This window comes from Cervus elaphus, chromosome 22 (assembly GCF_910594005.1).
Source record: "Cervus elaphus chromosome 22, mCerEla1.1, whole genome shotgun sequence".
In the NCBI taxonomy this organism is placed as follows: Eukaryota; Metazoa; Chordata; class Mammalia; order Artiodactyla; family Cervidae; genus Cervus; species Cervus elaphus.
In genome coordinates, this window is record NC_057836.1 from 22,666,669 (window position 1) to 22,680,881 (window position 14,213).

Sequence of the window (14,213 nt, forward strand, 5' to 3'; positions counted from 1 at the left end):
GGAAAGCACTAAAAACTTGTGTCCTGCCTGTACCGTCCTGACTCCCTACCTGTGAAAGGAGGCCGCTGCTGACAATGGCACCAACAGTGACAGGACTCCAACGCCCACCGCTATAAAAAAAAAACAGGTCAGGACTTCCCTGGGGGTCCAGTGGTTAAGACTCCATGCTTCCAATGCAGGGGATGTGGGTTCAATCTCTGGTTGGAGAACTAAGATCCCACATGCAGTGGCATCCAAAAAAAAGAAGAAATAGGTTTTCTAATTTTCCTCCGTGAAACCACTTTTTTTTTTTTTAATGAATTTGCACTTCCTGAAACAAATTCATCAACACTTATTATCAAGAATCTTCTCATGCCCATACTGGGTTAAATTGTATTGAAAACTGGCCAGGAAAAAAATACAAGAGGTAGTCTGTATTCTCAGGGAATTCACTGTTAACACACAAAGCAATTTCTAGAAGACAACAGACAACCAGGACTGGACTATAGTCTAGTCTAGACAATATGTACTGGGTTGGCCAAAAGGTTCACTCAGGTTTTTCTGTACCATCAAATGGAAAAACCTGTAGGAACTTTTTTTGGCCAACCCAGTACTACAGGAACCAGAGACAGGGGAGATCAACGTGGCTATAGTACTCAGAGAAGGCTTCATGAGAACTTGGGCAAAGACAATGTTCTTAACCTTGCCTTCTAGACTAGTCTTTCCTGGCCTCCTCTGTCATTGTGAAATCCTGGTATGAACCTTTCACATAGTTCAAAGATTCTTGGTTTTGGAGTACGCAGTGATGAACTACATATCACGTCATCTGAAGGCCACTTCACCCTTATTGGCACATAGGGGAGGGGTAAAACCCTCACGGTATGCAAACACCGTCATGGAGACTTGCTCCGAGCCATGGGAGGTTTCATGCAAAACCAGTTTCTCAATAGGGCAAATGTTGTGCAAAGATGTAAGAGGCTTGAGAAACTGGTTCAAGGCAAAACCTGTCACAGCAAGAACCAGATTTGAATGGGGACACTTTCTTGTCTGTGTCAGCCATGGTCTGCCTCACCTGGGCTCAAGAATTTCCCCAACGCTTTGGCCCAGAGGCCATAGGCCCTGTCTCACCTACTAGGAGCCTCTTACCCCTACCCCCATTCGTCTGTCCACCCTCATGTGCCACTGTCAATAAGAGAAGCTTTTTCAGAATTCCAGATCCTTTCTTACCCTCAGACAACTAAGTACGTGTCCCATTCTCCAAATTCCACCCTCAATACAATCTGAAAAAGCATATTATCCGAAGAGATAGTCTGAGTTGATAAGGTCATCTAGTAGTTCAAATATTCATTACACTTACTCTGTATTCTGAAACAATGCTAGACTGAGGAATATCTTCCAAACTAGTTTAAGTCATAAAGCAAATACACGAGAAACAGCACCTAAGAGTGTTGTTGTTGTTGTGTAGTCGCTAAAGCATGTCTGACTCTTTAGCCACTGCATGGACTGTAGACCGCCAGGTTCCTCTGCCCATGGATTCTCCAGGCAAGAATATGGAAGCATGTTGTCATTTTCTTCTCCAGGGGACCTTCCCCACCCAGGGATCAAACCCTGCATTGGCAGGTGGGTTCTTCACCACTAAGTCATCTTGGAAGCCCATCTAAGAGTGTACCAGACGCTAAATTGAGGGTCACTGGTTTGGAAAAGTGAGAAATCAATTTGTACAGAGGAGATGAGGGCAAGTTTCATGGAGGCAGGATTTAGGATGGACTTTAGAGAATAGGAAGACTTTGGATAGGCAGAGAAGAGAAATTATGAAAATCTACAAAAGAGATGTACCATAATCAAAGGCAAGAAAAGTGGGAGACATATTCATGAGAAGCCAAGGTAGTCAGCATGTCTGGAGGACAAGGTGCACAAGAATGTCCACAGCAAGAATCAGTGGGAAATGAGATCACAGGCTAAGATGAATTCATCAACAAAGCTAGCAAACATTTATTAAGTGCTATAGGTGTTAAGCTCTGTGCTAGATCTCTGGCACATAATAACAGCTTATACCCATCAGAGCTTATGTTGTGTCAGGTGCTATGTTAAGCACTTTACATTCATTATCTCACTGAATTGTCACTATTAGTTTCATGAAGTATTGCACTGGTTGTATCTTCATTTTACAGATGAAAAAGATGAAGCGCAGACAGGTGAAGGAACTTGCTCCAGGTCACATAGTTAATGTGTGATAAAGTCTGGATTTGAATCAAGGCAGTCAGCTCAAACGTGGTTTCTGAGCACAATGCAGACCTGCTTCTACATACATCATCTCATTAAATCCTTGTGAAATTCCGTAGGGCGCGGGCACAGTTATCCCCACTCTGCAGATGGGGACCCAAGGCTCCCGGAGTTAGTGAGTTCCTCCAAGTGGTTCTGCTGAGTACAGAGCTGGGATTTAAAAGCAGATCCACTAATCCCAAATCCATTAAACTTTCCATTACAATATATAATAACTGCCTGGCAAAGTGCTTATCTAGAATGGGGTTAAATTAAAGGAAATTATAACAAACTGAAAGGGGCTTCCCAGGGCTTCACCAGTGGGTCAGAGGTAAAGAATCTGTCTGTAATGCAGGAGCTGCAAGAGATGTAAGTTCAATCCCTGGATTAGGAAGATCCTATGGAGGAGGGCATGGCAACCCACTCCAGTACTCTTGCCCGGAGAATCAGTGGACAGAGGAGCCTGGTGGGCTACAGTCCATAGGGTTGCAAAGAGTCAAATGCAACTGAAGTGACTTAGCATGCACACAGGATCTTCCTAGCTGGCTCAGTGGTAAAGAATCTACCCTCCAATTCGATCCCTGGGTCGGGAAGATCCCCTGGATGAGGAAATGGCTTCTTGCCTGGAGAATTCCATGGACAGAGGAGCCCGACTGGCTACATGCCATAGGGTCACAAAAGAGTCAGACACAACTGAACACGCGTGCACACACACACACACACACACACACCAGCCTGATAAGGGCAAGCCTATAGGATAGTAATAGGGAAGAGTTTCAAGGTTAACAGCTGTAACTGAATAAAGATAGGTCTGGCATTGGCCTAGCACAGGGAATTGAATTAGGAAAGAGTGGACATGAGAGGTAGATGATATTAGAGGTGGTGATGACCTAGAAACGGGCATGGGGCAGGGGAGGAAAAGAAGAATAGAAATGATGATCAATATTTGGAAGAAAATCTGATTGTTCTTGGGGACTGAATGACTGAGGGCAATGAAAGGAGATTAGATCAAAGAGGACTTTGCTTCTTGCTTGAATGACTTAGCCTATTATTGACAAGGGCTGAGAGGTTACAGGAACAGCTGGTTTGTGGCAAAAAATGAAGGCTGCTTTGTTTTACTTTTTTTTTTTTTTTTTGAGCAAAAAAGCCTTTTATTTCCTCCCATATTCCAGCTCTCCACTTTTTGTAACATCTCTTCCAACTCAGAATCAAGGCCCAAGAAGTTGATCCACACCTGAGAACGAGACGGGAACTAGGCCAGAGCCCTCAGAGCCGGGTTCTAGACCAGTGGGACTCCCGGCGCGGATGGAAGCATGCAGCAGTGAGACAGCAGAGGCCACAGAACAGGATCAGGAAGAAGCCCAAAACCAGCAGCCGAGAGCCACACAGAGTCAGCTCCTCCGAGATGAGCAACTTGGTGAGCACAAGACCTTCGTGGCTCCAGACACTGACACACTCCTCAGCCATTCGAGGGCTCAGGGTGGCATTTCCTGCTCCCTCCTCTGAGCAGGGTATCGGTGGCTGGCTGGAGGGCAGGATTTGTGGAGCAGCACTAAAATAAAGGCAGGTTCCTGGGGTCCTTTCTGTGGTCACCCTGGCCGTAACGAGGACCAGCTCTCCTGCAAAAGATCCTTTCAATCCCATCCGACTACCCTGGACCTGGGCTTGGAATGTTTGGGTCTTGTTCCTGTCTGGACCATCTCCAAAGTTCAAGGTGGTCAGTAAGCCCACGACATGAGACCCACGCCCCTTCCCTGTGACTGTCCCATTCACGGGGCACAGGGTCAGCTGGCCAAAAGATCTCAAGAAGGAGACCCAGTCCTGGGGGATGTCAGGGCTGCGCAGGTCAGTTCTGTGGGTGAGGAGGAAGCCACCAAGACCCAGGCCAGAAAGGCCAAGAAGAAGCAGGATCAAAGTGGCACAGACCAGAGGCGGGTTGTGGGCCAGGCAGAGATGCAGGTAGTGCCCTGCCTGGCAGCTGCCCATGGGGAGCAGAGGGGTCTGAGCCTCCGGGAAGAGCCTGCGCTCGCAGCCGGGCGGAGGCCGGCGCCCCCCGCGACGTCACGCGTGGAGTCGCGAAGGGCTGAAGGCTGCTTTGGACAATCTGTCGCAATCTGTTTGGCAGGACAATGAATGGTACATTCCACTGGAAATGACCAGTAGGCAGTCAGGGATGTGGGACTGGAGCTCAGGTAGAGAGCTGAGGCTGAGCATTGCATCTGATGCCAAAGCTATGCAGGACCCATGAAGGAGCAGACAAGTCAGATCCCAGGGAGAAAAGGTTTTTCATAGTCAGAATAAGCCAGGAGTCTGCTGAGAACAAAAATGTAGCAGAAGAAAAGAAAACAGGCCCAAGGGCAAAGCCGCGGGTCTGGACAAGTTCTTAGGGCCAAGACAGAGATACAAATTAAAGGGACATAACAGCAAGTGAGATCTTACCTGTATCAATGACAAACGACCTCTGGATAATTTTCCATTGTGTATGTGGTATATTGAGGTTGTTTCCCTATTGCAGGAGACAAACCCACCTTAACCAATGGGACCCTACTGTCTGATTCCGCAGATCAATAAGGACCTTTGACAGCAGAGTACACAATCTATTATACATCAGCATAGAACTGAAGTCATCAAATGCGTCTCCCCACTGAATTACACATTCAAAGATGGTTACAAAGGTTAGTGTGAGGTTTTGCCTATTATACCAGAATAAAAAAGGAAGGTCTCTCCTCTGAGAATATAAATGTCTAAGGATCCCACAAAGATCTGCAAAAGTCCAACTAATTTGGCATTTCCTGGACTTACCCCTTTTTGTCCAAGGTTTTATTTCCTTGCCCGAGTTGGTGGCTGTGCTGCTGATGAGAGGAAGGTATCCAGGCAGGCAGAGATGCTGTAGCTACCTGGCCCCTTGGTCCCCTCCGATCTGGAAAGAGAACAGGGTAGTCAGTTGTTACTATTTTCCGGGGGCTACTCCTCTTCTGGCCTTTCTGCTACTTCTGTTTCCAAAACATGATCTTTTTGGCCACAGCTCCACTCTTAGTGACCTCTTCCGCCTGACAGAATGAAGAAAGTGAGACTTGGAGCAACTCAGCCCATACCTGGGAGGGACTTACCTGACACAGAAAGCTGGCAGTCTGGGGATTTTGATTCTTGGTTATTGTCCTTCAAACACTGAAGTTCTAGGGTCCTTCTAACAGGCTTCACAAGGTTCACCCCCAAGCCTATATACAATTCCTTTCCCACTCCATATATGTCCTGGGCCTCAGTCAGGGGTCCTCTGTGAACCAGGGCTGCCTTAAAGGACTCCTCCACTCTCCGAAGTAGCCAGGTGGGACTCCTCCTCATTTTACAAGTGAGGAGACAGGGGCCCAGGGGTGTCTAGAGGCTCGCCTGAGGGTGTACACCTGGGTAACTGCGGAACAAGAAGGATGCAGGTTGTCTGATCCACTCTCTGAATCTCTTGTAGTTAGACAAAGAGAACCCTGCTGAAATATTTGGAATTCTATTTTTATTAAAGCTTTCCTTTTCCCATGATTGCTCTCTTTTGCTGTCTTCGTCTCCAAAGATGTTTAAAATGCTGGAAAATGTAAGGTGAGGGGACTTAGAAGAGAATGGCAGCAAGTGGCAGAGGGAACAAGCTCACTGGTTGTCCACAAAACCATCTCAGGCTGCCTGTTGGGCTGGGACCCCCACCCTCCCTCAGCCCCAAGGCAGCAGAGCCTAGTAAGGGGGCCTGTGTCCTAGGGCTCTCTAGTCCTTCCTGTCATGGTTTCATGTTGACCTTGATCTCTTGAGTCTGAAATCCTTGATTACCCATGTCAATAAGCAGCCAGTCAGCTTGGGAGGGGCCCTCCAAGGCTATGGCAAGATAGAATGACAGCACAGCTCATCATAAACATATTTATCAGGCAAACTTCAGGAAAAACTGGTTGCTCAAGCTTGTCACCTCAAGAGAAAGAGTTTTGTGCAAAGCTTGACCTGATGTGAAACAGACGTATGCAATTTTGTTCCACTGCCATGAGTGCTTCAGGAGGGCTCTGTGGGATGCATCAGCACACGAAAAGATTTTTTCCCACTGGAGAGCACTGGGGCTGTAGAGTTAAGCAGAGAAATGAATTATTTGTTTTCATCAAGCCTATATATCTTGTCTATAGTCACTTACCGAAAATGCAGGAATTCAAGTTTAGGACATTAAGTCACAGACTCATAAATCATAGAGTTGTATGGGACTCTCAAATCATCTCATCCAGGCCCTAAATTTGCAGATGAGGAAGTTGAGGTTTCCCTCTACTGGGTATTGTACTTCTACTATGCAGCCTGAGATCACACCCATTTCTCTACAAGCCAAAAAACTGCATTGTTGGCTCTGGGGAGCTGACAGTTCACCTAAAATCCATATTTTTTCATATAAACCACTGTTCAGTGAGATTTTCCTTGTCCCAGGTCTATAGCCCAGATTTCCTAAAATCTTGTTCAGGCATTCACATATTCTCTTTCCATTCTGTTTTGTTAGTTTTACCTCCATATTCCAGTCTATGATTTGGATTTTGGTTCTGCCTTAAGCTCTGTAAGCATGTTTGGAAACGGGGAGGATCACGTGTGAAGTAACATTTTGCAGTGGGCTTGCTGTCTCATAGTTAACAACTAAACTGTTGTACAAAAAGCATTTCATTTGAAATGCATGCATGCTTATTCGCTCAGTTGTGTCCAGCTCTTTGTGACCCTATGAACTGTAGCCTGCCAGGCTCCTCTGTCCATGGGATTCTCCAGGCAAGAATATCTGAGTGGGTTGCCATGCCCTCCTCCAGGGGAATCTTCCCGGCCCAGGAATCAAACCCAGGCCTTCTGCAACTCTTGCATTGCAGGCAGATTCTTTTACCATGGAGCCACTGGGGTATATGTTGTAAACAGAACCTATGAATTGCCCCTGATTTCCTTCTCTCTTTCACCCTCCATATCTAATAATAAGAATGGCTAACATTTACCAGGTACTTATCATGTGCCAGATACTGTGGTAAGTAATTTATAAACCCGACTGATTTAATCTTCACAATGAGTTTCATTATTTTACAGATGAGAAGACTGACACTTTCAAGAGATTAATTACTTGCTTGAACTCATGTATCTAGGGATGGTGGGGCCAGATTCACACCCAGGTTATTGTGTGGGTCCAGAGCCCAGAAGCTTCCCCACTTAGTTCAGATTCTCTGGAAGAGCCATCAGACCATGATGCAGGTCTGACCCTTATGAGTCATGGAAAGAGGAGGAAGGAAGAGAAGGGCAGAGGGAGGGAGGAAGGAAGAGGAGGGGAGGGGAGAAAGTTGGTGGAATGGAAGAATCTTAGACTGCAGTGCAGTTCTAAGAAAGTCCAGCAAAGCTGATGAAACATCCTGGAACTGACATTGCCCATGAGAGAAGTCCCACATTTCCCAGGAATGGGTCTTTCTCAGCATTGCCACTCCCCGTACCCACCTCCTGGCCCCACCACATTCAGTCATGAAGCAGCCTTTGGGAAACATGACCTCAGTAAGAAAGAAGTAGGCATGGATTTCAGAGCAGAGAAGCTGAGGTTATCAGTCAGCTGTGACTGTGAGAATTACATTTTTCATTGCTGCCACATTGTGTGTGTGTTAGTTGCTAAGTCATGCCTGACTCTAGCAACCCCATGGACTATGGCCCGCCAGGCTCTATTTCCATGGGATTCTCCAGGCAAGAATACTGGAGCGGGTTGCCAATCCCTTCTCCAGGGATCTTCCAGACCCAGGGATCAAACCCGAGTCTTCTTGCATCGCAGGCAGGCACTTTTACTGTCTGAGCCACTAGCGAAGCCCTGTCACATTATAGTAAACCAACTCTTTCAGAAAATCTGTTGATTCTGTTTTCAATAGTTGTCACTAACTACAATCCTAGTTCAAGCCTAGACACGGCTCACCTAGACAATTCCAACAGTACTTTAACTTACTTCTCTCCTTTTAGTCTCGACATCCCTAAAATGACCTCTTGCAACACTAGCAGGAAGATCTTTCCAATAAGTAAGTCCAAGTATGTCATAATCCAGGTTAAGAAGCTTAGCTGGAGACTACACTTTGTCAATCTAAGAATAGGTATGGGACTTCCTTGGTGGTCCAGTGGTAAAGAATCTGCCTGGCAATACAGGGGACAAGGGTTCAATCCCTGGTCTGGAAAGATTCCACATACCTTGGGGCAATTAAGCCTATGTGTCACAACCACTGAGCCCACACGCCTTAGAGTTCGGGCTCTGCAACGAGAAGCCACCGCAATGAGAAGCCCACGCACCACAGCTAGAGAAACCCCTTGCACAGCAACAAAGACCCAGCACATCCATAAATAAATAAATAAAAATTTTAAGAAAGAATAAATATGATGATCTCATAGCATATAAATGACAAGAATCTCACCAGCATTCACTAATTAGGCCAAGTACAAAATTGCCTTGTATACTTTTTTGCTAAGGTCATCAGTATATACGTATAGGGAGTTATCCCAGTTACTATAGGTCATTCATTTGTTTAAAAGCCCTTCAAACATTTGTAAGCTAAAATCCAAGCTTCTGATCATGGTACACCAGGACTTCTAGGACTTGGCTACTCCCTACTTCTTTCCCAACATCACCCCTGCCATGTCTTACCTGGCATTTGATACTGCGAAAACATAGTACTAAATTATCTGTAGCTCCTGCTATGCAGTATCATCACATCACCATGCCTTTGCTTATACTTTTCCCTCCACCTGGAATGCCGTTTTCTCTTCTCCTCTTGCTGTTGTGCCTCACTGCATCTCATTTTAGATTTGGCTCAGCTTCCTCGGGGAAGCTTTCCATGACTCGTACACAGCCCAACTCGAAGGTCATTAGTTCAATCTCTACCCCATTACAGGAGATCTGTCTGAGGTCTCCAGGTAGAAGGTCGTCAAAGGAAGAGTCTAAGTCTTCATAGGGTAATGGGCTCTGGACTGTTCTCTTGCGGGCGTGCATGCTCAATCGCTCAGTCGTGTCGGACTCTTTGCAGCCCCATGGACTGTAGCAGGCTTGAGTAGCAGACTGTAGCAGACTGTGGCAAGCGTCTCTGTTCATGGAATTTTTCAGGCCAGAATACTGGAGTGGGTTGCCATTTCCTTCTCCATGGGATCTTCTCCATCCAGAGTTCGAACCTGTGTCTCTTGCGTCTCCTGCACTGCAGATGGATTCTTTACCATTGCACCACTGGATTGTTCTATGATCATGTAAACCAGTCAAAACCCTTTCTTATTATGTTTTATGAGGGAGTCTATCAGTTCCTGTTTCCCCAGGTTTTCTAGTACTCACTTGCAACTTCAAGATAGAGAGTTATAAGTTGGGACCCTAACAGAGAAATTCTCTTGGCAGGTCCCTGTAGAGGGTATGTCTAGCACTGAACTTTCAAATCCTGTCAGGGAATCGGGGAGAGGAGGTGGTGGTGAAAATGACGATGGGGAAGGACAGAGCTTGCCAACAAGCCATTGTGTCCTTTGCCTCCACCCGTAATTTCTGAATTTTCTGGCTTTTCATTTATAAACCCTCCACCTGTGATTCATAGAGGTTTTAAGAGAACTGAGTGCTGAAGGACTTCAAGAAGGGGAAGGCATGGGGAAAGAGAGGATGGGCCTCTGGTAAACCACACAAGGGTTAGAATTCAGCTACCACGGCTACAGCTACTAAGATTCCAAAGGTTTCCTTATTGATCTTGGTAACTCTCTTTTTCTAAGAATGAAATGATACATCTTTAAATATTACATAGATGGGAGATACCTGGCTTGGAGGAAAAGATAGAAAAGTCCTGACTCTGGGACCCCGCATTTACCTGGGGTTGTGGGCGGAGAGGCAGGATGGACATGAGCTTTCTTTACCTACATTCTAGCACACGCCTTGGGTTTTCAGCTTTCAATAGGCAGTGCTTTTTTTGTGTGCATTTAAAAAAGTTCAGTATAGTGACTGAGTAAACACCGGGACATTGTCAAACAGTCTCGAGCCAAAAGTTTATTTGGGGAAGCACAAGAAGAAATTATAATACATACAAACACATCAGAAAAACAGATATGAATCAATGTTGTTCACACTGCAATACTGGAAATGAAAACAACAATAAAAAATCATAGTGGTTATTGACTCATTAAATTATCTTACCAGCCATTGTTACTGTACACAAACAGAGCATCAATTACATCTTTTATTGGCACTTGAGAATAGATCATCTGGAAATATAAGAATGAGAACAGACACAAAACATTCTCTAACATAAATCATACCAATGTTTTCTTAGGTCAGTCTCCCAGGGCAATAGAAATAAAAACAAAAATAAACAAACAAGACCTAATCAAACGAACAAGTGTTTGCACAGCAAAGGAAACCATAAAAAAAACAAAAAGACAACCTATGGGATGGGAGAAGATATTTGTATTAATAAACGATGCAACCAACAAGGGCTTAATTTACAAAATATACAAGCAGCTCATACAACTCAATAACAAAAAAACAAACAGCCCAATCGAAAAATGGGCAGAAGACTTAAGCAGACATTTCTCCGAAGAAGATATATAGATGGTCAAAAAGCATGTGAAAGATGCTCACCTTTGCTAATTATTAGAGAAATGCACATCAAAACTACAGTGAGGTACCACTTCACATGAGTCAGAATGACCATCATTAAGAAGCCTACAAATAACAAGTGCTGGAGAGGGCGTAGAGAAAAGGGAACCCTCCTACACTGTTGGTGGGAATGTAAATTGGTACAGCCACTGTGGAGAACATGGTGGAGTTTCCTCAAAAAATTAAAAATAGAGCTGTCATATGACCCGGCAATCCCATTCCTAGGCATACACCCAGACAAAACTGTAATTTGAAAAGATACATGTACCCCTATGTTCATCACAGCACTGTTTACAATAGCCAAGACATGAAAACAACCTAAATGTCCATTGACAGATGAATGGATAAAGAAGATGTGGTATATATACAATGAAATATTACTCACACATCAAAAAGAATGAAACAATGCCATTTGCAGCAATATGGATGGCCCTAGCATTTATCATACTAAGTGAAGTATGTCAAAAAAAGAAAGACAAATACCACGCGGTATCACTTAAATGTGAAGTCTAAAACACGATACAAATCAACATATCTAAGAAACAAAAACAGATTCACAGATATAGAGAATAGACCTGTGGTCACCAAGGAGGAGGGGAGGAGGGGAGGGAAGGATTGGGAGTTTGGGATTATCAGAGGCAAACTATTATATACAGGATGAAAAACAAGGCCCTACTATATAACACAGGGAACTGTATTCAATGTCCTGTGACAATCAAAATGGAAAAGAACATGAAAAAGTATATGTAGTATAACTGTACAGAAGAAATTAACACAATATTGTAAAACTGTACTTCAACCAAAAATTTTTTAAAAAGGATGAGAATAGAGTAATGAAGTTAGTGCTGTTAGTTTTTAAATTCTTTTATTTTATTTTTTACAAGACTCTGTTTTTCTAGAGCAACTTTGGCTGTATAACTTGAAGGGAGATGCAGACTTTCCATTTATTACCACCCCACACAAGCATAGCCTCCCCCATTATCCACATTGCTCACTGTAATGGTTCTTTTCTCTCTCTCTCTTTTTTTTAACCAGGAATGAACCTACCTTGACACACCATAATCACTCAACATCCATACTTTACCTGAGGGTTCACTCTTGCTGGCGCACATCATACGAGTTTGGACAAATGTATGATGACATACAGCCTCAATAATAATATCATATAGAATGCTTCTACTGCCTTAAAGCCACTATATATATTTTTTTAGATGCATTGTAAACCTCACCAATGAATAGTACAGTGCTGAAATAGGCAGGTCAATGGAAAAAGGTAGACAGTCCAGATATGAATCCAAGTGCAAAGGAAAGAACTTTATGATAAAGGGAGCATTCCAAATGAGTAGGGAAAACATTCAATAATCTCCATGGGGATAAGTGGTAAAATAATAAAAGCAGAGCTCCATTTTTCTCTGCACATCAAAAATAAATCCAAGGTGGAGAAAAGGTTTAAATATAAAAATGAGCTGGCTCTGTGGCTTAGTTGGCTAAAAAGCTCCTGTCTCATAAATATAAAAATGAAATTGTAAAAAGTACTAGAATAAAACAATGAATTTTTGTATAATCTTGTCATGGAGAAAGCTTTTCCTAACTATGACATAAAATCCAGAAGTCATGAAGAAATGATTAACAAGTAGGACTACTGAAAAATGGAATTAAAAATACAACCAACAAAGTCAAAGACAACAATCTGGGCAAAAAAATGATTAGCATATATGATATCAGCAATGATTTCTTGAATATATATATGGAGTTTTTAGCAATCTGAAGAAAAAGACCAACTACCTATAAAAGAATATGAACTGGTAGTTCAGAAAACAAAATATGAAAGCCCCACCACATACACAAAGAATATCCAATTTCATTGCTAATTCAGTAAGTGCGAATTAAGGTGTCAACAAGATACCCATTTTTAATATATTGAGTTGGCAAAACTCTAAAAGTATGATAACAAACCATGTGGTCTGGTGAGGAAACATACACAAAATGGAAATTTCTGGTGGAAATAAATACTTTGTAACTGTTTCCCAGGAAACCTGGGCAGTAACCTGCCAAAATTCAAGGGTTTATAAAGTTAAGCTAGAGGTTCTTCTTCTAGGAATCTGTCCTACAGATAACAGTCACACAAGAACAGAAAGATGTATAATCAAAGTTGTGTATTTTTGTATTATTTAGCTAGTAAAAATAAAGAGTAAAACAAAAAGTAGATTCTGAAAGAAAACCAAGACTGAAGGAAGGAGAGAGTTCCACATACAATGATAATGGAGTCATGTCCAGTACATATTGTTAATTAAAAAACGTAAACGTGCAGAACAGTGTGATTTAATACCATCTGTGTAAAAATGAGGGGGAGATATGTCTACTCTTTGAAGTGTGTTCAACATTTCTGGAAGGCTAGACAGTGGTTAACTCTAGAAAGTGTGTCTGGAAATTTTACTTTTTACCTTACAATCTTCTTCGCTGTTGGGATGTTTTAACCATGGGCATATACTAATTCTGAAATAAAAAGCTACCTTTTTTTTTTTTTTTTTACTTTTACAAATGAAAAAGAGAAATTCTATCTGTTTAAGGAAAGTTTCTGTGGACAGCATGGAGTTTCAGTTTTTCACCTCTCTTAAGTAATATATTTTCAACTCTATTGAATAAATGGAAGATTCTAAATTCAGTTTCTCTGTCTAGTGCTCTATCTGCCCAACCATTTCTTCCTGGTGATATACATATACATATATTACAAGTATGACATAATGTGATAAAATATTATAAAATAGGAACTTTCCTGGTGGTCCAGTGGCTAAGACTCCGAATTTCCAATGCAGGGGACCCAAATTTGTTCTGAGAAAGGAACTAGATCCCACATGCCACAACTAAGAGTTTGGAAGACACAATTAAATATCCCTCATGCCACAACAAAGATCAAAGATCTTATGTGCAGCACTTAAAACCTGATGCAGCCAGATAAGTAAATAGTAAAAAAAAAAAAGTACAGGGGCTTCTCTGGTGGCTCAGTGGTAAAGAATCCGCCTGCCAATGCAGGAGACATGGTTTCGATTCCTGATCTGGTAAGATCCCACAGGTTACGGAGCAACTAAGCCCACGCACCACATACTAAGCCGGTGCTCTAGAGCCTGGGAGCTGCAACTACTGAAGCCCGTGTGCCAAGAGCCCATGCTCCGCAACAAGAGAAGCCACTGCAATGAAAAGCCCGTGTACTACTACGAGAATAGTCCCCACTCACTACAACTAGACAGAAGTCTGCACAGCAACAAAGACCCAGCACAGCCAAGATTAAATTATTTTTTTAAATATCATAAAATAACAGATATGAGGAGCTGCCAACCGCATGTGAAAGAGT

At 43.1% G+C, this 14,213-nt stretch overlaps 1 protein-coding gene across 1 annotated transcript; it reads right to left on the bottom strand.

The window, feature by feature from the left end:
- Positions 1 to 3,356: 3,356 nt before the first annotated feature.
- On the bottom strand, positions 3,357 to 4,318 carry LOC122680865 (insulin-like growth factor-binding protein 3 receptor). Its single transcript, XM_043882649.1, has one exon. The coding sequence runs from the start codon at positions 4,225 to 4,227 to the stop codon at positions 3,508 to 3,510; it is 720 nt and encodes a 239-aa protein (XP_043738584.1). The 5' UTR covers positions 4,228 to 4,318; the 3' UTR covers positions 3,357 to 3,507.
- Positions 4,319 to 14,213: the final 9,895 nt, after the last annotated feature.

Bases quoted from the DNA above. Each gene is read 5' to 3' on its own strand.
- LOC122680865 (XM_043882649.1), bottom strand. From the start codon at position 4,227: ATGGGCAGCTGCCAGGCAGGGCACTACCTGCATCTCTGCCTGGCCCAC.